This window comes from Haplochromis burtoni, unplaced genomic scaffold (genome assembly GCF_018398535.1).
Source record: "Haplochromis burtoni strain Fernald_Lab_line unplaced genomic scaffold, NCSU_Asbu1 Contig_15, whole genome shotgun sequence".
Lineage (NCBI taxonomy): Eukaryota > Metazoa > Chordata > Actinopteri > Cichliformes > Cichlidae > Haplochromis > Haplochromis burtoni.
The window spans coordinates 1,178,625-1,201,855 of record NW_024582376.1 but is presented as its reverse complement, the minus strand read 5'-3'; the positions used below and the strand labels follow the sequence as shown (position 1 = coordinate 1,201,855).

General features: G+C 38.6%; 1 protein-coding gene across 1 annotated transcript in view; it reads right to left on the bottom strand.

The window, feature by feature from the left end:
• The window catches only part of si:dkey-103g5.4, a 37,633-nt gene that overhangs the window by 1,010 nt on the left and 13,392 nt on the right, over window positions 1-23,231 (bottom strand). The window contains exons 19-31 of the mRNA XM_005915823.3: window positions 15,167-15,337; window positions 13,021-13,178; window positions 12,795-12,935; window positions 12,315-12,456; window positions 11,956-12,107; window positions 11,617-11,742; window positions 11,037-11,226; window positions 9,600-9,674; window positions 8,377-8,505; window positions 8,178-8,237; window positions 7,975-8,091; window positions 868-1,019; window positions 137-223 (exon numbers count right to left, since the gene is read on the bottom strand). Coding sequence (XP_005915885.2) covers window positions 137-223; window positions 868-1,019; window positions 7,975-8,091; window positions 8,178-8,237; window positions 8,377-8,505; window positions 9,600-9,674; window positions 11,037-11,226; window positions 11,617-11,742; window positions 11,956-12,107; window positions 12,315-12,456; window positions 12,795-12,935; window positions 13,021-13,178; window positions 15,167-15,337 — 1,700 coding nt within the window. The remainder of the gene's footprint in view (window positions 1-136; window positions 224-867; window positions 1,020-7,974; window positions 8,092-8,177; window positions 8,238-8,376; window positions 8,506-9,599; window positions 9,675-11,036; window positions 11,227-11,616; window positions 11,743-11,955; window positions 12,108-12,314; window positions 12,457-12,794; window positions 12,936-13,020; window positions 13,179-15,166; window positions 15,338-23,231) is intronic.

Sequence of the window (23,231 nt, the reverse complement as noted above, 5' to 3'; positions counted from 1 at the left end):
GTGTGTTGTTTCAGCAATGGAAAAAAAATCAACCAGAATGTATATGACATCAGTGTTTGTTCAATGAATAAACATTCGTGCTTGGTTTACAGATGGATTTTACTATTCTATATATATATATATATAATAAGTTTACCTGATAAAAGAAGGAATTTCTGAAGACATTGTTGAAATAGGTGTTGTTTGGGAGACTAGATGCTATCTCGATTGAAATGACTGGAGTCTGTTAAAAAAGAACAATTTTATTTTCCTATAACATTCCAGCTTAAGTTCAAGCCATGCTAATATTAAAAAAGAAATTCAGACAAATGTATGCATGGATTCAAATATATCCAGTATAGAATTAATAACTGAACATGTAATAGATGAATAGCTATATTTAGGCGAAAGGAAAAGATATGAAAAAACAAAACAAAAAACAAAACAGCAAGGTTGATATTTCTGGACAACAGCCACTGATTAGGAAAATCACAATGTCTAGCCCACGTAGGATACAGCTTCTGTCTGCTGCCTTGAGCTTTTTCTCCTGTATTATAGATAGGATAAAAATTATGAGGATAAGATGGTGCATTTTCCCAGCACACCTTCAAATCATGCTCTTTTTAATACCCAGTTAGTTAATTGAGTTGAGTTATATTCAAAAACACACATTTTATGAGGTCCCAGTGACCCTGACCTTAAACCAATATTTTTTTAATCCTTTCATCCACAAGAAAACATTTGTGGGATTTTTAAGGAAATCCCGTTGTGATTTTCCTGACATATCAAATGGTATAGACATGATTTCACATAACAAAGGGCCAAAGACTACAGCTTTTAGTTGTTTCACAGTACGCAACAGAGTGAGAGTGAAGCTTTGACACTAACCAGTTTTAGCTTATGCAGAGTGTGCATCAGGAACAGTCCATGCTGATAGACAAGAAACTCTCTGGGCTTCAGGACTGACAGCTCCAAAGGAATCAGCTCACCTTCACATTGCCACTGAGCATCGAGGACATCGACAAAACCTTTGCCTCTGTCTAGGCACCACACAAAAAACAGTACATTGCATTTTAGTGGATTTAGTTAGAAAACAAGAACAACCAAGGTTGTGTTTACCCCCAGATTCATTCTGCAAGTGACACATGGTAAGGGAAAGGAAAAGAAATTCATTACCCCAAACCCCAAATTGAAAGCTATCTCAAAATATTGTTTTGTATGTTCTTGATGTCAATTAGAAAACTTTTTTTTTATTGGTTAGGTTTAATTTAGTTCTATCTGTGAATTTCGATAAGCACATTCAGTGGTTAGCAGATCATCTGTATGTTTGTTTGTTTGTCAGGCCTTGGAATCTTCCGCTTAACCTCAACAAAACCACACGTGCAAAATTTCCCGCATATGTCATATTGTGAATGCAGACTGCATGCACATCAAAGAACACATCTCAAATACCTTTATGTGTGAAGATAATTTAATCAAACTGTTCAAATGTAACTCTGATTCAGCAGGTCTTTCTTCTGGGTTATTTTTATTTATTTATTTATTTATTTATTTATTTATTTTTTACATTGAATGAACATTGTCACAATAACAAAATAATCTTGCCTGATGTACATGGATTTTATGCAACTTGCCAGTAAAACATGCTAATGAAATTTTGAGCCATCGAGATCTTTCAATCAGACTTTAATTCAAACAAATTTTAATTTATTGAAGTCATCACATTATACTTGAATAGAAAACAGAATAATTTTGAAATGAGTTTAATATGTATGGTGCTTAAAACACATCATTTGTAGTCAATCTTTGATGAAGGAACAACTCAAAGTAAGTTCAAATGAATAGATGAAATTATAACCCCTAAAATATAAGACTGTATATTTGTACATGTTATTTTTTTTGTCTAAATACTGTTCATAACTGTTCATAACTGACAGTTAAAGTCAGTCATGATCACTAATGTGACACTTGTCAAGTTAAACACACTGTAGAATCTTCAGCATCACTTATTAAAAGTTTTAAGTGAGTTTATCTATATATTTGAACCTTGATCCATACTTTCTTGATTAGAGAAAATCCTAAATGAATTCAGACTTGTGAACCCAATTCCGGGTTTTTTACTTTGTTTGTTTGTTTTGTTTTGTTTTTCCTCTGCTGAAACACAGGACAAGAGGAGGTAACAGCAAGGTTGAGACTTCTGAGATGTATGATGCTCACAAGGCAATCAAAGAGGGGAAGAAAAGCCCATTGCCAGACAATGGATGGTACAGCTTTGGCGCACCACAATTTAATGTAGACTGTGATGGTTTTGTCTTTTTGTTAGTAGTATAAAAATAATAAGTGAAGCTTTGACAGCAACCAGGTTTAGTCTATGTAATGTTTGTAAAAGTCCATGTTGGAAGTCCTGAAAATCTGTGGGTGTCAGAACTGACAGGTCCAATAGGAATTTTTCCCTCTCTTTGAATACAACACAAGAATTTTAGTAACTATAGTTTGAAGACAAGAAGGAACAAGCTGGTACTTTCCCTATACTCATTCTGCAAGAAACCAGACTGGGAGGGAAAAGACACGAAGACTGAGAGAGAAAATAAAGATTTTCTTCCAAGGACTGAACTGATGCCTAAAACATAATTTAATGTGTTTAAACTGTCTTATCTCATTTAGAATACCTTTTTTTTTTTTGGTTTGGTTCAAGCTCAACACTGTACATACATTGTGCTGCAGACTGTATTTTTAGCACAAGACATCAATAGGTGTTACTTGTCAGTTATTGGAATCTTCTGCTAAACCCCAAAAACCACATCTGCAGTTTCGTGTATCATTTTGTGTCGTGCGAAAATGTGTGTTGTTTCAGCAATGGAAAAAAAATCAACCAGAATGTATATGACATCAGTGTTTGTTCAATGAATAAACATTCGTGCTTGGTTTACAGATGGATTTTACTATTCTAATAACATAAGAATTACTTTATCAACTACTGGTACAAGTGTGAAAATGTGGGACAATGCTGTGGAAAGTCCCAAGCAAGCAAAAAAAAAAAAGGAAATGGATGGAAGGGAAGTTCCTAAACGGAAAAATCAGTAAATGCTTCCTTATCTTATAGTATTGCTATGATGTATTCAGTTAACGGTGTGTGGAGCGTATCAGTATTTTCTCAACAGCAATGCAAAATACAGTTTGCATGTGTGTAGTTGAGGCCGATGCATGATTGCTCTTACTGCTCAGTGTACAGTTATTAAAATTAACATTGTCTTAGCAGAAAAAGTATACTTCTATCTTTAAAAGTACTCAGAAATTAAGAGCTATTAAGACTTAAAGGGAAGCTATCATTAACCAAAGCATTTTCCTTGGGAATTCTTTAGGTTGGTCAGTAGCAGTGCTAATGAAAAGGGAGTGCGGAAGGATATGAAAATACACTTGGCAGTTGGAAGAACATCCATCACTTAGGCTTTTGTATTTTTTTTTTTTAAATAAAATAACTAGCATTTGTTCTAATAAGTTATCAGCCAGAAAAATGTACCACCGTAAAAGCGAGCTCTCAACTAGCTTCCTGTATTGTGGTTAGAGTGTAATGGTCAGTGGTTTTGTGGACTCATTTCGAGTTTTCTCACGATTACTATGAAGAGTTTTCAGTTTGTCCGTCATTTTTATTTTTTAAGTTTTGTAACAATAATAATAATAGTATCTAATCCCACTAACTGCATGTCTTTGGGCTGGGGAGGAAGCCAGAGTACCCAGAGAGAATGCACATGGGGAGAATATGCAGTCTTCTTTGGACTATTACTGCCAGAAGAAGAGGCCAAAAGCTGTGCCAGCAGAGCAAAACACTCCATCTGTTCCCCAGTGACATCCTAATGATACCCAGTCCAAATTTATTCTCTCGGTTAGTTTAACTGTTAAACTGGCTGTATTTCTGGGCTACTCTAACAAGCTTACCAGCTCACAGCAGTAGACACCTATTTATATTTATCAAGAGAATTAAAGTCGACAGATGTCAACACAGTCACTATGCAAGAAAACACCTCCTGGATGCACTGTCACGCATTTTCACTCATGTATCCTGGGGTCATCAGGTGTTTCGGGTCTCGCAACTTGATACACCCTCGCCCAGGCGACCAGGTCGGCGGTGATCAGGCCCCGACTTGCACCATTAGCTACCCACAGATCAGCCCTCTGAAACCACAGCCACCTTGTGGCTTTCTCTGCTGCTTTGCTCACAGCCTGGATGGCCCTCTTCTTGGCTGCCCCAGACACATCCAGCCAGCACAGGACTTTGCAGAGTGATCGCCCTGCAAAACCCCTACAACCCACTTCTATGGGCTCATAGAAAGTCTTCCAGCTCCTTCCCCTGTACTCCTACACTAGTTCCTGGTATTTTGCGTGTTTCCTCTCGTTGGCCTCCTCGATCCCCTCTTCCCAGTTCCAGCATGATCAGATGTTTTGAGGCCTCAGAAATAATGATCATGTCTGGTCGGAGGGATATTTTTTCAATGTGCTGTGGGAACTTCAGCTGTTTACCCAGGTCAGCCTGAAGCTGCAAATTAGGGACGGTGTTGAGGAGGCTGGTTGTTAAATGTAGGCGCACATGGGGTTTCTCTCCAGCCTTAATGTAAGAGATTGCCTTCCTCGGAGCATGATGGTGCTTGCTGGTCCTGATTGATGCTGACAGATGTGAACAGAGTCAAAGTTTGAATTGTGAAAGATTTTACTTTTTTTTTTTAAGTGGGGAAGCACACGTGGAAGGCCGGTAATTCTCTCTACATGAGGAGCCTACTCTGCCCCCCACGCTACTCTCTCAAAACACAAACAAGAGGTCATGGAGAAGGATCATTCAAAAAAATGTTACATCGGTTCTTTTGAAACCGAGTCTGTCATCATGTGGCTGTCTCCATCAAGCTGCCATCAGGATTCAAAATACTTTCTATGCCTTACAGTCAAAGCCCACTCTTCCAGTCCTCTGTGTCTTCCTTATAACACCCTTCCACTTGCTGTGGTTATGTGCTGTCTGCTGCCATTGTGTGGGTGGAAGTGTAGCAGCTCAATGCAGCATAAGAATTGCAGCCCTTCTCTCTTGAATTTGCTCCAGAATGGAAAAATCAGTTTTTGTGAAAGACGAAAGTGTCAATAATTTTATTCTTTTTTCTCAAAGAGAGAATTGCACCTCAGTTTCATGGTTCCGTGTTTTCTTGATATAACAACACTAAAGATTCTGATTCTGATACAACAAAAGTCAGAGTGAAAAATGATGCAGTAAGTGAGTCCATTTTGTCGAAATTTCATTGAAGCTACTCATAAGTTTGGATGGCCCCCATGTGTTTGTATGCATGGCTGACAACATGAGGGCATGCTCCTTATAAGGTGTCCTGGGTTATTTCCTACCAGATCTGGCCTACGGCATTACAAAGCCTCTGGGCAGTCTAAGGTGCAACATGATAGCATCACACGAACTGAAACATAATCTCCCAGAGGTGTTGTATTGGATTTAGATTAGGGTGCAAGTGGGGGTACAAGCAGCATAACGTTCTCCACGGCCTCTCATGTCTGTCTTCATGCTCCGGGTCTTTCTTGGTGCCCTGCCAATTCAGCTATTGTATTGGAAATGCCAGTCAAGGTCCACGGTGCAGGACTGTGAACACTGGGACAACAGGACCCTCAGGGCACCCTCATGAAGTCTGTTTCTAATCATTTGGTCAGAGAAATTAATTCGTGGCCTGCAGAAGTTCACATTGTAGGGTCTGGCAATGCTCATGTGTAATACTTTATCTTTTATGAGTAACGAAAACAACAGTACATAGTATACAGAGTTCATGGTCGACTTAGCGACTGCAAGAAACCCAAGTCTTCTGAGCACAATATGAGCACGAATCATACTCCCACCACCTGTGTTTGGTTTTCATCAAACACAGTGCTGTGCATCATAGCCAAACATTTCTACTGAAACGTTGTGGTTTCTTCAGATACAACATTTAAAACCTAAACCATGGCAGCTGGTTTTTAAACACATGACAGCAAAAACAGAGTGTAAGAATGAATTTTACTTTTTTCATATAACTGTCCACCGATATAACTAATTAGGCTACTGTTTTAAATATTATTTATTCCTTGAATATACAACGAACATCAAAACAATATAAAAATGATCATTGTGTAGAACTACCTATTTCCAATTATATTATATTATATTATATTATATTATATTATATTATATTATATTATATTATATTATATTAGAATCAAATGCATGTTTAAATCCAGAGGATTCTAACAGACTTATTATCTGATTTATATTCAAAATTAATAATCTAAATTGCAACACAGCCAGTAACAAAAACTTAAAAATGTAGGCGAGCAGAAAGTACAATATTATCAATCACAAAACACTGTTTAAGTAATGAACTTAGAAACTTAAAAACATATTTATTATAACATAATGCTGGAAACATATAGTTGCCCTTACAGAACCCGATAGGTGATGTAATGTCGTCATCATCTCTCTTTTTGCATTTCCTGTCCTCCTTTCTTTAAAATCCACTTGTCTGATCTTGGTGGCAGTGCCATTTCCTGTTGTCAGTACAGAGGGGGCTGCAGCTACCTATTCTTGTATGCAGATGTTTTCACACCTGCCTCTTTGAGTTCACACCCTTTGCCTTTTCTCACGCTATATTTCTTCCAAGCCCACATACACAAACAGATCTTGACGTAGTATTTATGATAATTTGTTTTCAGAAATAAGTACTATAGTGTCTTTTACAAATGCGCATACCGACCACCCCTCCTCCTAACCAATAACACACACATCAGCAGCTTGTCACAGTGGTTAGGATAGAGATACTGCCTTTTCAGAAATAAGTATTGTAAGCTGGTACTAACGCACATAGCTGTGCTTATGTGGTAACCTCCATTTGTACCTCAATGGTTACTTTGGGTTGCACTTGACTTTATGTAGGTATGTGTGTGTCAAGCACCGCCATGCGCATGTCCCTTCTGGTATTAGCAAATACACTTCCTTCTTCTAGTATAGTCCTGTGATCCATTTTACCTAATGTATGTTATTATTCACTAAATGTACTTATTGTACTACAGTCTGTGATCTTCTTTTGTCTTTGCCTGTCCTCCTGTAATGCACTCCTGTACTTCGCAGCTCTAAGTCTCAGATCCTCTTTAGGATGTTATCATGCAATGCCATCTGTTGACTGGCACCATAGTAAAGAAGCTCAGCTAGGCGCTGCACTGTGAACCGAGTTTGATATCCATGATATACTTCTGTTATCTGTCAGTTACATGAAGGTGATTATCAACTTGATAGAACAACCCAAGTTTTTCCACAGAAACACAGCTGTTGTTAGCTAACAGCTAGCTAACCTTGATGTAAATACAACAAGCTTTGTTTTATGATCTTAAATAAAAGGTTATAGAATAATAAAATTGTTTAGAGTTTCTTTATAGTTATAACAATATCAATTTTGATGTCACAACGTTTCTGCAGAAGAGGTCTGATGGGAGTTTCTTAATTAAATGGTGTTGTCCTAGAAGCCAAACACACTAACATATGGAGAAAATCTCTCCCACCTGGGCTCCATTAAACAGCAACTAAAACACATGTGGGCATTGATGAAATCTTATCAACTGTTTAATATCAACCTACCCGAGTCACATTATCTGTAACATTTTAGATAAAATATGTGACACACTAGCTAGATGCACAGCAATGATCCAAATGATCTGCACATCTTATTCTTCAAACATGATGGTTGATTCATCTAAAAATATCTAGCTACCACCTGAGCCACGCACACATGCATAAAAACTGCATTTATAGAGTTTACCTTTCTGATTAAAATCAGGTCAGTTAAAGATTAGCTTTCATCTCTTCAGTGCTTGAATGTCTATAAATTACAGTTAATGATTATGCTATCTAAAAGTGTCCTAATGTGAGCTGCTGCATACAGTTGGTGACTGTAATCGAAACAAAAAACTCAAATCTTTCCAACTTACTCGCTAGCTCTCCTGCAAGAAGCCCTGCCTTGGAGGCCCAACCCTTTAGCTGCAGCTCCACACCCTTCAACAGCTGGAACAGAGGAGAGAGCTCCAGCAGCCTTGTCCACTCCTCCTCTAAGAAACAAAGAATGGATGACAGTTGGTATGTCTTATCCCTTGAACATTTAAACTGTCCTATTATGGCATCATATCATAAATACCTGGAACTTTGGGAACAGTGATGTGTGTCGACTGAGTGGATTCTTTCATATGCTGGCTCTCTGTATGAGTAAATTAAAACATAATTGTTATTATTTTGTGACTATTTTTAATTCACCTTCTGACTGAAAATTTTAAAAGGAAGTTGTTAGCATTCTCTGATCTGTGTATTATGAGGTCAGTATGTGTGCTCTGTCTCACCCTGGGAGTGAATGCCAGAAGATCCAGTTTGTCTCTGCGAGTTGTGTGTCACTGCCGAGCTGGCTTGTAGCCCGGTGTCCTGAGATTGAGCAATGTTCCCAGTCTCCCTGAAAGACTGGGTTGAGATTCCTTTGAGAACGCACAAAGAAACGTGTTGAACCATGTGTTTACGCTGCAGAGGTTTAATATGCAAGTTGCTTGCACATTATCTCAGGGTGTGAAAGAAAGCAAAAATGAAATCCTGACTAAAAAAGCAAGAATATTATTAGCGAAGATGAAAAGGCCACAAAAATTACAGATAAACCCTCAGTTGACTTCACCTTTGTGTGAACACATTGCTGATGTTCGGGTAAGGGACGCCTGATAAGGATCTGGTAAACTAAACTTGCTTCATAGAAATACCCCAAGTTAATATTTGGACACAGCAATCAAATACAGTCACAGGAATTAAGACTATTTGTTCTCTTCTTTAAAACTCCTTAGGTTTTAATTAGTTGTTTTTTCCTCGTGCATTGTATGGTATTGCTATGAAAGCATCGGGGGGGGTTGTGTATCGTTCCTAACCCTGGACATAATATGTTTAAATAGAATGACCCATGTTTGTCTCTCGCGCCCTCTGTTCTGTTCTGTGTCTTATTGTGTGTGTCTCATGTTTCCTGTTTTGTTTTGATAGTTCTTTGTTCAGTGTATTCAGTTAGGGTTAGGGTAACAAGGGAATGTTTCTCATTCCCTTGTTACCCTCAGTCTTTTGTCTTTCTCTGTTGTCACACTCTGTCCATTGTTCCTTGTGTTTTCAAGCTTTCTCCCTAGCTCCTTGTCCTGGTTCTTGTTTTTGTTCCTAGTTCCTTGTTCTCAGTTTCCAGTTTTAGGTTTTGTTTTCATATATTTAGTTTCGAGTCTTGCGTTTTGGTCCAACTCCTACATGCTGCACAGCATCTCATGACATCCATACCATATACATAGGCTTAAAATAAAAAATTAAATAAAATAAATACAAAATCAAAGGGGAAACCATGACAAGTGACCTACACAATATGTTGTTTGCTCAATACACATTTTATTATCTTAGTGTTTTCTCTTTTGGGGCAAAGATTACTCCGAAACTTAGCCAGCAGGTACATTTGTTTCACTGCTTTAAATGCTTTAATGTGCTTTTTGGCATATTGAACATATTTGTATGCTTATATGCATTATTTCTACATATACACTCATATGGCACATACCTTTCACGACCGGCACGGAGGCTGTCCAGACTCTAGATGCACTCTCCAAACCATATGCCTGCTTTGTTGACAAACCTAAAACATTAAAAATCTAACTTTAGAAGTCTGTACATTTTTGAATTATGACACAGTTTTCATAATTTTCCCACTGTACGCCGTCACAGAGGATTTTTAAACTAAAGGATCAGGATTAACAAAAGTATAGTTTTAGTTATTTAAGAATTAAAGCAATTTTTGTACATGGCTTGCCCCCACCCCACTCCAGGTCATGTGAGGCCTGCTATTCCCTAACTCTCGGTTCCAAACAGATGATGCAAGGGGACCAGCATTAGAGAAGAAACTAAAAAAAACAAAAGAAATTCTCACAGAGGCAGTAAAAACTTTAAGAGTGCCCAAATCAATAATCTGGTACATTATTTAGAAAAAAAGAACACACTGGTCAGCTCAGCAACACCAAATGGCCAGAACCCCAACAAAAGACAACTAAAGTGAATGATGAGAGAATTATTTCCATGGTTATTAAAAAAACAGGTCAAACAGCGATATGTAGCAGGAGGTAGATGTATCAGTATCAAATTCTACCGTTAAGAGATGCAAATACAGGGCAGAAGACTTTCATCAAGTATTCAAGTATTAAAAACTGATATTTAAAACTTTTATATAAATATATTTAATATTTAGTTTTCCAATCAAAAGTAATAATAAAGTAATAAAATAATTATTCAATTCAAAATTGGTAAGGCAAAATTACAAAAACTATGAAACTGTCCAAAAAAGAACCCCTTCGGCCTAACTGTACTTTATATCATCTAGTATGGTCTAGTCCCACGGTACGATTGTTTTATTTTTAACTTTTGCTGTGTTATTATTAAAGGTGTCAATTTTTATGTCTTGGAAATGTCCTTGAGAGTTTGAAATGCAGAAATATTATTTGTTATTATTGTTATTAACATAAAATGTTGATTTCATTGCTTGTTAAGTTCAACGTACTACAGAGAAATAAGGCTGTCTCAAAGGCCTCTGTTGTTTTGTAGAACATTTTTAAAATGTGGGAGTTAAAATAAACACGAGCTCTGGAGATTGTCATGTTTGATTGTCTTGGGTTGTGGTCATGTGACCCGTCACAGGTGATTTAAGATCCCTGATTTAAGATGATGAAAAGCAGGTGTGCGCAAAATGTCACGCACTGCTAAGATACAGGAAATAAGTTGATAAGTTGAGTTCATATGCTTTTTTGTGTCCTTATATTTTTGGGGGGCCCAATACTTAACTCATATATTTGTGAGTGCATGGATGGTTTTTCTGTTTTATGCAAAGACTTTATATACAAACATCTTAAGCTGGCACATCCAATGGCATGGAGAAAAGCCGAAAATTGCCTTTATTTAACTGGAAACTGTGCTTTCTTCAGGGCAATCTGTAGTATATATTATGTACCAGAGATGTGCTGATTGCATGTGTTGGAGGAGAATCCAGCTGGCTGTTTTTCTTCAAGGAACTGGTTCAGTCTCTCGAGCAGAGGCAAAGCCTTCTGCTGAAGCAAACCCATGATCTTCACATTCGGTTGGTATCCACTGTACTGCACCAGGCCATATTCCTTGAACCAAAACTTCCCACACAGTACAGCCTAGACAGTCGAGCAGAAAAAGATAACTGTTCCAAGCATTTATCCAACAAGAGTCCAATCTTAAACCAAGGCACCTCACTGTCTTACTTTTACTTTCTAGTTTACCTTGAAGACCTAGAAGGATTGTTAAAATGACCCCACTGTACACTCCTACAAAGTTTTATCAAAGATTTATCAGAATTGATTTAAAAGTTTATGAGTTGCAAACTCTACCAGCAAAGCCATAACTTTGATGGTGAAGAGATTAAGCTTGCTTTCACCTCACTTTGGCTGTTTACTAAAGGTTCAAACAAAACAGAGAGCAAAATAAAAGATAAAAATATCTGTTCTGTTTTCTGCTATTTTTATTTCTTTTAAGGGGTTTATTTATATTCAGTGTTCTTTATTCACCTGAGCAGTGTCTGCACGGAGCAGCGACAGGTGTCTGACAAAGTGAAGTGGATTAAGAGCGGCCTCCAATTCAGTCTGTCTGGAACAACACTGCTCCACCAGCTCTCTCTGTCTCAGCTCTCTGTCCTGCAGGAAAAATAATGACAGCCTTGTTATTTACAGTGTTAGAGAGTGCTTTTCACAGCAAAGAGCTGGCGTTAAAGTTTAACTACAAGACGTTCCAAACCTCTCTATACCATACATTTTTTACTGCTGGCATAAAAGAGGAAGTGGCCTAACGGTGTCACTCATTTACACAGCTGAAGTGATAGCAATAACCCATAAAGCAACTGTTCTTACTGTAGCATAATGGTTTGTAGACCAATCTCCTGCCTGTGCCATCCATTTTTCCTGTTCCTCCTGCAGCTGATCCATATACATGTCCAATTTATCAAGGCCAGAGAGGAGCTCTGAATGCCAAACACACTGCTGATCCCATTCCTCCTCATCACCTGTTCCCACAGATGGAGAAACATAAGCTTAAATGCCTGCCAAACCAAATAAAAAGAAAAATACTATTTTAATTAATTAGTGTGCTGTGAGACACTGGCAAGAAACCACTCTCCTTTGGAAAGCTATGAATATAAATGCACTGCAGGTCATGACTATAATTTCCTTCGTGCTTTCATTCACTCCTACCAGCTTGCCAAATAATTGACCTAACGTGAGGATGTGCAGAACAAGTGGAGGCAGGATCAGAGCCAAGCGGGAGTGCTGAGCTGCTCTCCTCTGGGCCTCTGTCTGTGCTGAATCCTGCAGCTCCATGGCTGCTTCCCTCAGCTGCTTCCCAGACCACTGGGCCTGAAACAGAGTACAGACACTGTGAATGAGAAAAAGATGCACATATTTGCACAATGACACTAAAAAGCCAAATGCATGCACATATCCCCATTCTAAGGTGCAGAGAACAGACACACACTTTCATATCTTCATGTAGAGGAACATTGAGGAGGAACAACATTTTCACTTGCAGTGCAGGGAAAGAAATTGAAAACTTTATTTTCTAGTGTTTGCTCCCGATTCATTTGCATTATTTGTAAATGTTAAAACAGCTCAACCCCTTTGAATTTCTTGCTCTATACTTCGAGTTAAGGCTCTATAAGATATTTAGAACCAGAAAGGAAACCGCTCCTGCTGACCTGATAAGAGTTTACGTCTGTGACTCTAAAGAAACACTGGGACAGAGTCGAGTCCAGATCAGTTAGAATATCTTCCTCCCGCTGCCTCTGCTGCTGCCAGTAACCGTTTCGCACACACACCTCTCTTTGAAGTGCCTCCACCTGGCAGGAAGAAACAAAAATATATATATCATATCAGATATCACATCAGAAGAGGGGGGCATTTGTGAAAACACCTATCTGTTACCTGCACACTGTCAGTTTGCTCTCTAATCATTAACCAGTAGGAAGATGTAACTGGCACAACATTTTTTCTAGACGCATCCAGCCTTGCCCCGACGACTGGGGCCAACAGCCCTGTCACTGGGTCAACAGTCTGAGATCCATAACGGATCGCCACCAGTCCTGTGAAGTATAACAGCATCAGTAAGCAGAACTTCCACAATTCTGTAATGTTTAACTGAATTTAATTGGAGATCATTTATCTGAAATTTCCTGAGTAGGACTAAACTTCAAACGCTCCTGTGCCAGTTCTTGGTTTAGATATGATTCACCTGCACTACAAGCTGTTAGTTCTCATTCTCACCCTTCTTTTTTCAATTAATTCCTCTGTCATTAGTACAGGGAGTGCAGAATTATTAGGCAAGTTGTATTTTTGAGAAATAATTTTATTATTGAACAACAACCATGTTCTCAATGAACCCAAAAAACTCATTAATATCAAAGCTGAATGTTTTTGGAAGTAGTTTTTAGTTTGTTTTTAGTTTTAGCTATTTTAGGGGGATATCTGTGTGTGCAGGTGACTATTACTGTGCATAATTATTAGGCAACTTAACAAAAAACAAATATATACCCATTTCAATTATTTATTTTTTACCAGTGAAACCAATATAACATCTCCACATTCACAAATATACATTTCTGACATTCAAAAACAAAACAAAAACAAATCAGCGACCAATATAGCCACCTTTCTTTGCAAGGACACTCAAAAGCCTGCCATCCATGGATTCTGTCAGTGTTTTGATCTGTTCACCATCAACATTGCGTGCAGCAGCAACCACAGCCTCCCAGACACTGTTCAGAGAGGTGTACTGTTTTCCCTCCTTGTAAATCTCACATTTGATGATGGACCACAGGTTCTCAATGGGGTTCAGATCAGGTGAACAAGGAGGCCATGTCATTAGTTTTTCTTCTTTTATACCCTTTCTTGCCAGCCACGCTGTGGAGTACTTGGACGCGTGTGATGGAGCATTGTCCTGCATGAAAATCATGTTTTTCTTGAAGGATGCAGACTTCTTCCTGTACCACTGCTTGAAGAAGGTGTCTTCCAGAAACTGGCAGTAGGACTGGGAGTTGAGCTTGACTCCATCCTCAACCCGAAAAGGCCCCACAAGCTCATCTTTGATGATACCAGCCCAAACCAGTACTCCACCTCCACCTTGCTGGCGTCTGAGTCGGACTGGAGCTCTCTGCCCTTTACCAATCCAGCCACGGGCCCATCCATCTGGCCCATCAAGACTCACTCTCATTTCATCAGTCCATAAAACCTTAGAAAAACCAGTCTTGAGATATTTCTTGGCCCAGTCTTGACGTTTCAGCTTGTGTGTCTTGTTCAGTGGTGGTCGTCTTTCAGCCTTTCTTACCTTGGCCATGTCTCTGAGTATTGCACACCTTGTGCTTTTGGGCACTCCAGTGATGTTGCAGCTCTGAAATATGGCCAAACTGGTGGCAAGTGGCATCTTGGCAGCTGCACGCTTGACTTTTCTCAGTTCATGGGCAGTTATTTTGCGCCTTGGTTTTTCCACACGCTTCTTGCGACCCTGTTGACTATTTTGAATGAAACGCTTGATTGTTCGATGATCACGCTTCAGAAGCTTTGCAATTTTGAGACTGCTGCATCCCTCTGCAAGATATCTCACTATTTTTGACTTTTCTGAGCCTGTCAAGTCCTTCTTTTGACCCATTTTGCCAAAGGAAAGGACGTTGCCTAATAATTATGCACACCTGATATAGGGTGTTGATGTCATTAGACCACACCCCTTCTCATTACAGAGATGCACATCACCTAATATGCTTAATTGGTAGTAGGCTTTCGAGTTTATACAGCTTGGAGTAAGACAACATGCATGAAGAGGATGATGTGGACAAAATACTCATTTGCCTAATAATTCTGCACTCCCTGTACATGGGGATCCGCCAGGCCCGGGAGCTGCTGCCAGTCTCCTCTGAAGCCTTCCCCAAACTGCAGCCTCAGTTCATACTCACGCCACCTGCCATTATCTCCTAGACATGCTATCAATTCTAAATTAGGATGCAGTCCTAGCTAGTGAAAAGCCAATTAGACAAGATTAGGTTTTATACTATATATCAAAAGCATGTTTTCACAATACCTTTTCCATTTGGGTCCTCCATGGTCCCTGCCAGGGGTATTGTTTTCCCAGAAACAAGATCAGTCTGAAATCCCAGGATCGGTACACTAAGGCCAGATCCTAAAGGATCAGGATACTCCACCCCTAGCAAAGCCGGTACACATATATCTGAACCTGGCAGAGGCATCTCTCCTGGTATGAACAAAACAGGAGCGTGTTGTAGAAGAAGAAACAAATGCAATCATTCAAGTTCTGTCAACTAACATATTTCTATCAAGGCTTTTTAACCAGTGTTAACAAGAATAAATTTTTACATTCATTACACATAAATGCAGACAAAACCTTTTTTAAATGAAACATGATCATGATTTCTCGAAACATCTTACAAAACATGTTAAACATCATGAGAAGTGAACCTAATCACCTTAATGATTATCAAGGAAAAAAGGTCAAACACTGCAGTTGTGGCAACTACAATGGGAAAGTCAAAGAAACTCACTGAAGATCTACAAAAAACTGTAGATTTATATAAGTTTATATATAAATCTACAGTTTATATCTACAGCAGCTGTAGATTCCAAGACTTCAACAACTGTAGACACAAACAATTGTACATAAGAGGAAATAAAACAGCTCCACCCAGAGGAAATTGGTTTGTTCAGGAACCATAAAAGCTCAACCAAACTCAGCCATGAACTGGAAACTTCTGGGACACCAGCATAACTGTTTCCAGTCAATCACAGTGGTGGTAGCATCATGCTGTGGGGTTGTTTTGCTGCCAGTGGTACTGGTACATTGCGCAAAGTGGATGAAATATTGAAGGATGGTTACTTCAAATTCTTTAACTTCACCTTAAATCAACAGCTAGGTGGTTGAAACACGAGGGAATATGTATATATTTGAGCCTGAATACATTTTTGACAATGTGTGGATGTCAAAGGCCAATTCTTGTTTTTTAAAGTTATTAAAAATGTATGCAGTATAATAGTTCCACTGTGGAAAAGGAAAAATTGAAAAAAAGAATTAAAAATGCCTAAGTACCATGTTATTCGAAAGTTTATATAAACTTCTGACCACAACTATTTATCGATATTGAAATCCATGCCATAAAGTTCCCAGTGCACAGTTTCTGTGCTGATGTTAATGTCAGAGAAGGTTTGGAGCTGTGCAGTTATTGAGCAAGCAGTAAGTAGCTCACCACTTAAAGACCTCGCTCTGTAAGTTGACATGGTCTGACACTTCATGACTGTGTTGTTGTGGTTGTGGTACACTAATGCCACTTACAGTTTGTCATGTCTAGGGGGGAAGAAATGTCTTGTTGCAACCCGTTAATGTAAACTACTCAAATTCAGTGAACTCTTTATAAAATCCCATTCTTTTATTAGCATTTTTGTAGGTGCTTCATTTTATGGAGCTGTGAGTGTGGGACTGAAAAACATCTGAATTCAAAGATTAACATGTAAACGTCAAAACTCTATGCAAAGCCTTTCTGGGATTTCTTAATACGTGTAGTTTCCTATTGTGCAGGAAACTGTTTAACTTCCTCACAAAGGCTGCCTTTTGGTTTTTGGCCTAACACTCTCTCTGGTTACCAATCAGCCATTTCTAATTACTTTGTACTACTGGAGAAACACGTTTCCATGCCTGCAGGAGACTGCAATACAAACTATGTAAATCAAAACTGGATTATTTCTGGCTCTTGTGCATACTGAATTATAAATATGCTTTATCTGCAGCAAGGTAATATGTTTCTTTTACATAACCAATAGCAGCAAAAGGTCAAGCATACTTCTCGGCACAGCAGCCAAATTTAGCTTAGAGGTTTAACATTACTTAGGTTAACTAGAGGTTTGCCTGTCTGCTGTAAAAAGTTAAATGTCTCTTAATTTCCAGTTAAAAAAAAAAAAAACAGACACTGGCCATTAAACTAACAGTCACTTTCATTTCTCAAATTGTGAAAAATCTGTTATGTTTGATTCTAACCGTTCTCTAATAATCAACACATGAACGATATCACCAAAACACTTTTTCATAAGTTTTTTTAGGTCAAGGTTTTTTAATTCAGGTTGTTTTCGGTGTCGGAAAAAGGTCATATGAAAAAAGTGAGGCATGAGTCATTCTCCTTGGGCTAATGACTCATTTCCAAAAGCCATATTACGCTTCAAATTTTATGGGTTATTAACGTTGTTCCACTAACGAGGAGCCAATAACTGAAAGATGTACTCAGTCCTTAGCAAATGCTTTGTGTTTTATTTATACATATATATATGTGTGTGTGTGTGTGTGTGTGTGTGTGTGTGTGTGTGTGTGTGTGTGTGTGTGCAATATCTGCTTTGTTTTATCTATCTATTTATTTATTTGTTTGTTTGTTTTTTTGAGACAGGCTCCTTGTGATATATAAAGGTCGTGTAAAAAAAAAAAAAAACAACTTTAACTTAGTAAGTGTCATTGTCCTGGAGCTCTTCTTCACTTCCAAAGCCTAATTTAAACTTTGAAAACAGACATGGACAGACAAATTACCCATGAAATGTTTCTCCTTTGTTTTCAGCAGCAGTAGATATTTACTCACTTTTTATAGAAACACCCAAAAAGCAAATCAAATGGTGTGCATATTCCTATGTGCAATACGATAAATAAAATGGCTACATCTTCCTGTTTTCAAAAGCATGGACTTTGAGGGGTGTGTATCACAATGGGCTGTGCAAAAATAAACGTGGGTTGAACAAGGTTCATTTTAGGCATCTATAATTTGGAATTGAGTGTGACTCAGGCACCCCACACCTTGCAAACCTATGATTCACACCACCACCATTAGTTCATATTTGCGACATGATGGTAGGGATGATTCACACCACTAACAACAGTTCACAGTTATATGAAGTAATTTGTCACAGAAGAAAAAGTGTGACAATGTGAATTGTATTGCCTGTGTGACATTAACCCCTGGTGGGACAAAGGGTTATCAGAATTCAAGTTTTTCCTAATTAATAAATCAAAGAAACCTTCTTTCTTACTGTTGTTTTGTCAAGATTCAATTCTACTCCATTACAAATTACTGGTAACAAATTGAAAAAAAAAAAACTACTATGTTATTTTTTGTATTATTTTTTTGGACACTTTTACTTCTATGATTATCAAAGTTCCGAACTATACTCTCATGCATTTTAAGTATGAATACACTATTATGATGATACCTTTAAAATCAACAGTTCCCTGTTAATGGTGCCAATTAATATCCACACCATTGATTTTTGCAGTAAATACATTAGGCTTTGCATGTCTCTGTGTTCTACTTCTACTAATGTGCAACACTTTTCTGCTTTGGTGATTTTGACCTCAGTCTTAAAAGTAGGTTAGCTCATGAGTTTCATTTTGCACACTTGGGGAAATCCAAGCTGTGGAGCCTAAATATACTTTGACTTGTTTTCACATTTACAGTTTATGTAAATCTTCTTTGTATTTGCTCCCACTTTATCTCTCAGTTTCATTTTCCCCTGACATGCAATTATCAGGTATTTCTCTGCACTGCTACGCTGACGATACTCTGGTGCAGCTGGGTGTTAAAGCCTGTGACCTTAGCATGCTGAGATCACTAAATGACTCACAAGATTAGATCAAAAACAGAATGTCTCAGAAATTTTCTGCAGCTTAATTATATCAGGAAATAAATCCTGTGTTTTGCTGACTCCCTGATGGATCACATTAAGCCCCCTACAAACAAACATAGGTATTGCTTTGATTGTAACTTAAGTTATTTACTAGGGGTGCAACGATATTCGTATCGATATTGAACCATTCGATACAGTGCTTTCGGTTCGGTACGCATATGTATCGAACAATACAAAATTTGTAATTTATTTTATCAACTTTCCTTCTGACGATGCTGTCTGTGTTGAGCGCTCAGTGAATCTGTGTTCGACTACTCCGCCTAGGCTGCACTGTCGAGCGCAGATCCACTGAGCGCTCAACACAGACAGCATCGTCAGAAGGAAGAGCGCAGGGCAAGCTAGCGAGACAGAAGTTAAGCTCTCCTTGCAACATGGATGACCTCCCACCCCATTCAGATCTGGCGTTTGGAATTATTTTGGTTTTCATGTGACGTATGACCCTGAAGGTAAGCGAGTCATGGACTAAAGTAAAACAGTATGTTGGATGTGCCACGCAATGCTCAATTACATGGGTGGGAACTAGTGTGTTAGCGCAGTTAGCTCGTTAACGTGTTGGCCGTCCAGCCCCATGCACGGGGCGATCCGCGGTAGCTCGTTAACGGAGATTTGCCGTGTTGTGGCGTCAGTGGCGTGCACAGACATTTTGGGGGGCAAGTGCTCCAGGGGGAAAAAAGGGCACTTTTTGCATATGTGGAAAACCTTTTCTTTTTATAATAAAAAAATCGCACAGGTTAAATGCAATTTGACTTTTATTTTCTCCTTTCTCAGCCTCTTTCCTAGGCATTATGCTTGCTGAAATTAGTAAATAAATAGACCAAAATGTATGAGAACGACTAAGACTGACTGTGGTCATTACAAGAACAGGGCAGAATGGTCGTTTTCACAGGCAATTGGGAACTGCCTATTTTTCCTTTAGCAAATTAATGTGTTAATGTTGCCAATATGTTACACCAAAAAAAATTAACATGTCTAACCAGTGCTTCTCAAAACTTTTAACATGCACCACCCCCAACACCGTACCCTTCAAACTACCAATAACAACGTCACTGTTCTGTCACAATCAGGTCACAACACAGTGCGTAAATGTCTGCGAGCATCGCTGAGTCAGTAACAACCAGTTAGGCTAAAGACTGCATCTTTAGACAGTTGGACGGTGTTCTAACTTTCTCACAGGAGACACCTACTAAAGACAGTCAAAGACATTAATTTCAATCTTACCAAAGTAGGACAGTAGTTGACGTTAGTTATGGAAAGGCTAATCCACAAAAACGGAGAAACGTCCATAATTCTATTATTCATAATCATGTCAAGGTTTTAGGTTTTTCTGCAGTTCCATCTCTAAAAAGTGTGATGTCTTCCCGTCACTGACTTCAGTTTGAAAACTTTGTATTTATTCACAGATTTCCGTGAGATCATCCTAAAATTTGTAACGAAAAATGGGCTCAAAAGAGCCCTCTGCCTAACGGCATGTAGCCTATAGCATAACGTGATATTTTCAATAGTGTATGCAAAAAGGTCGGAATTGATGGAGAGTGGGGTTGCCTAAATGGTTTAGGTTACATTTTAAATGTGTCGTTTTTTTGTTTATCCATATGGATGGATGGAGGGGGCAAGCTGGCAAAGTTTGTCATGTGCAGTTTCTGACAGGCTACTTCACAACAAAACAATTGCAGGTTGGTCTTAGAGGGCAAACAGAATAATTTCACTCGATTCATGGGTTACCTGACTGGTTGGGAAGGGAAAGAGCTGCCGTGTTGTCCGCCGTGGCTCCCAGTCGCTATAGTTAGCCTACTATGCCTACTCCAAGTAGTCCTATGTCATGCCGCTGCTACACGCCTCACAACAAATGAACTGCAAGCGTGTTCACGTGACACGGTGACAGTGAAAAAGCGACAGGGTTCGGGTGTCTTTGAAGAAGGGGCACAAATCAAGCCATTATTTTCACACCTTTTTAAATCGCGCAGCTTTAAAAAAAAAAAAAAATCACGTCTTTCAAAAGGGCACTTTTTTGGACTGAGGGCAAAAGGGCAAGTGCTTCAGCACCACCTCGTCTCTATCTGTGCACGCCAGTGTGTGGTCTTAACTATTTCAACGAGATTTAACGCTGACAGCACTAGTGGGAACAAACGAATATGACTGCACATTTACGCCAACATCATCCTAGTGCAAAGACAAGTGGAAGCAGACAAAAACAACAAAGCATGCTACTAACTTTACCCGAGTCATTTAGACAGCCGTTAGCACATGATTCTCCTTATGGGGACCTGATATGTTTAATATGCTGCTGAGAATATAGCCCAGAAGAAGCGATAGTATAGCTTTTATTTTGGAAAGAGCATTTCTCTGTAATAAACTCTCTTTTCCAAAGATGAGTGATTCCTCAATCAGATACAGGGCTCGCAATATCGCTAGCCCGACGTCCCGGGGCTAGCGATTTTTCCAGTCGGGCTACCAAAATCTATCTCTGCCCTGCCCGTCGGCTATTGTAGGAAGGAAAAATATATGTCAATGCTTTTGCATTCTTTCGGAAATGTAGCTGGGTAATTATGTCATTGGCATCGGTGAGCCACTGTCAATATGTGACATATTGAAATCGCGTTTGAATTTGCGCTTGTTTTTTGCTTTCACTTTGCAATCGCGCGAACTGTGTATAGAGAGCGACAGCACTGATTGGTGAGTGATGATAATTTCGCACCAATTCCTCTGACATCGTCTTATCAATCGTTAGCTTACTATGCAAACATGACAAGTGAAATCTCCCCGCAGCTTAAACATGTGAGAGGTTGATCGCGCAGAGAATCGCTGAGCTTATGTGAGTGCGTGTGTTAAAAGCAGCAGGATATATATTTCAGTTCTGCTGAGCCAAATAAGACAGGTCAGGGTGAAGAAGTGACAGCCAAAGAAAAGCTTACCACAAAACGGAAAAGTTATGACAAATCAGACTATAAGGCAAAAAGAAAGTGCAGCTTTATGGTTTCATGGACAAAAGAATTTCTGTGGCTGCAATATGACGAGCTAAATAACCAGGGCTGCACATAAGTGGTCCGCAGGTGCGCATTCGCTGTCAAAATAAAAAACACGCACAAGGGTTAGGGTTAAATTTAAAAACTGTACTTATGAGTTAAAATATATAATTTTAATAAATGACAAATTAAAAAGGCATGAACATTTTTTTTTGTATCGAAAAAATATCGAACCGTGACACCAAAGTATCGAACCGAACCGAACCGAACCGTGAATTTTGTGTATCGTTCACCCCTACTATTTACATCAACTTTCAAAAGTAAATACAAAATAGAAATAAATCTATATTTAAAAGATATAGGCCTTTTCACATGTCTTTGTCTCCTCATCCCTACAAATATTTCAACAGCCTCTTCCCCTGCCTCAATTAAAAACTCATTAATTGCCTCCTGAATGTACAGAACTTGGTTGCCATGACTACTAAACAAAAACCAAAAGTAATGACAACATTTTATCAGTACTTACACTTTGGGTGATTTTTTTTAACCATGTTCATCAATTATAAGCATTTTGATTGTTTTATGTTTTTAGTATCTTGTGATCAGAGATGGACAATAACGTGTTTCTGTAATCCGATTACTTTTTCAAGTAACGAGTAATTAGATTACTGTTACTTTCTCATAAACAGGCTGCGTAACTGCGTTACTAAACCATGATTGTTTGTGAGAGTGTCTCATGACAATGACGTACGAGCGTGCAACGTCCATGGCAACAACAAACGTGTGTAGATCACCAATGGATAATATGGAGCACGGGAGAGAGTACGACCGTGCAGCGCTTAAAGCTTGGAAGTACTGACATTACTTTGAGTTTGACTCCGTAAAAAGTGACACAAACATTAGTGTCTGATGTACACTCTGCGTGGGAATAAAACTTTTTTCTACAGAAAAAAATGGAAACTTCAAATCTGAGCAAGCACCGAGCACGCTGTAACGGGAATGTGAAATTCACAGAGAAACCCCCAGATCCCCCCACTGACATGACCGCTGCAGCACCACACCACACTCCTGCTAAACAGGTGAAACTAGATGTAAAAGTGACAGGATTTTGTGCTGTGGAATCTTTGGTTTTATTTATTTTTTGCTGTCTTTTACTTGCATCTATTTGAAAGAGTGAATATAAACACAAAACATTATTTATATGCTCGAATATGCAGAAAATAGGTTTAAATGTTAAACAAATTTCTTCAGGTGAAAAACTGTTGCGTATAATTTAATTTTTGCTTGATGCAGTGTGCATAAAGTTAAAAATTAAAACTAAGTAATCTAAGTAACTAAGTAATAAGTAATTAATTACTTTTGGAAATAAGTAATCAGTAAAGTAACAGGATTACTTTCTTGGAGAAGTAATCAGTAATTAGTAACTATTACTCCTTGCATTCTTGTGTAGGTTGT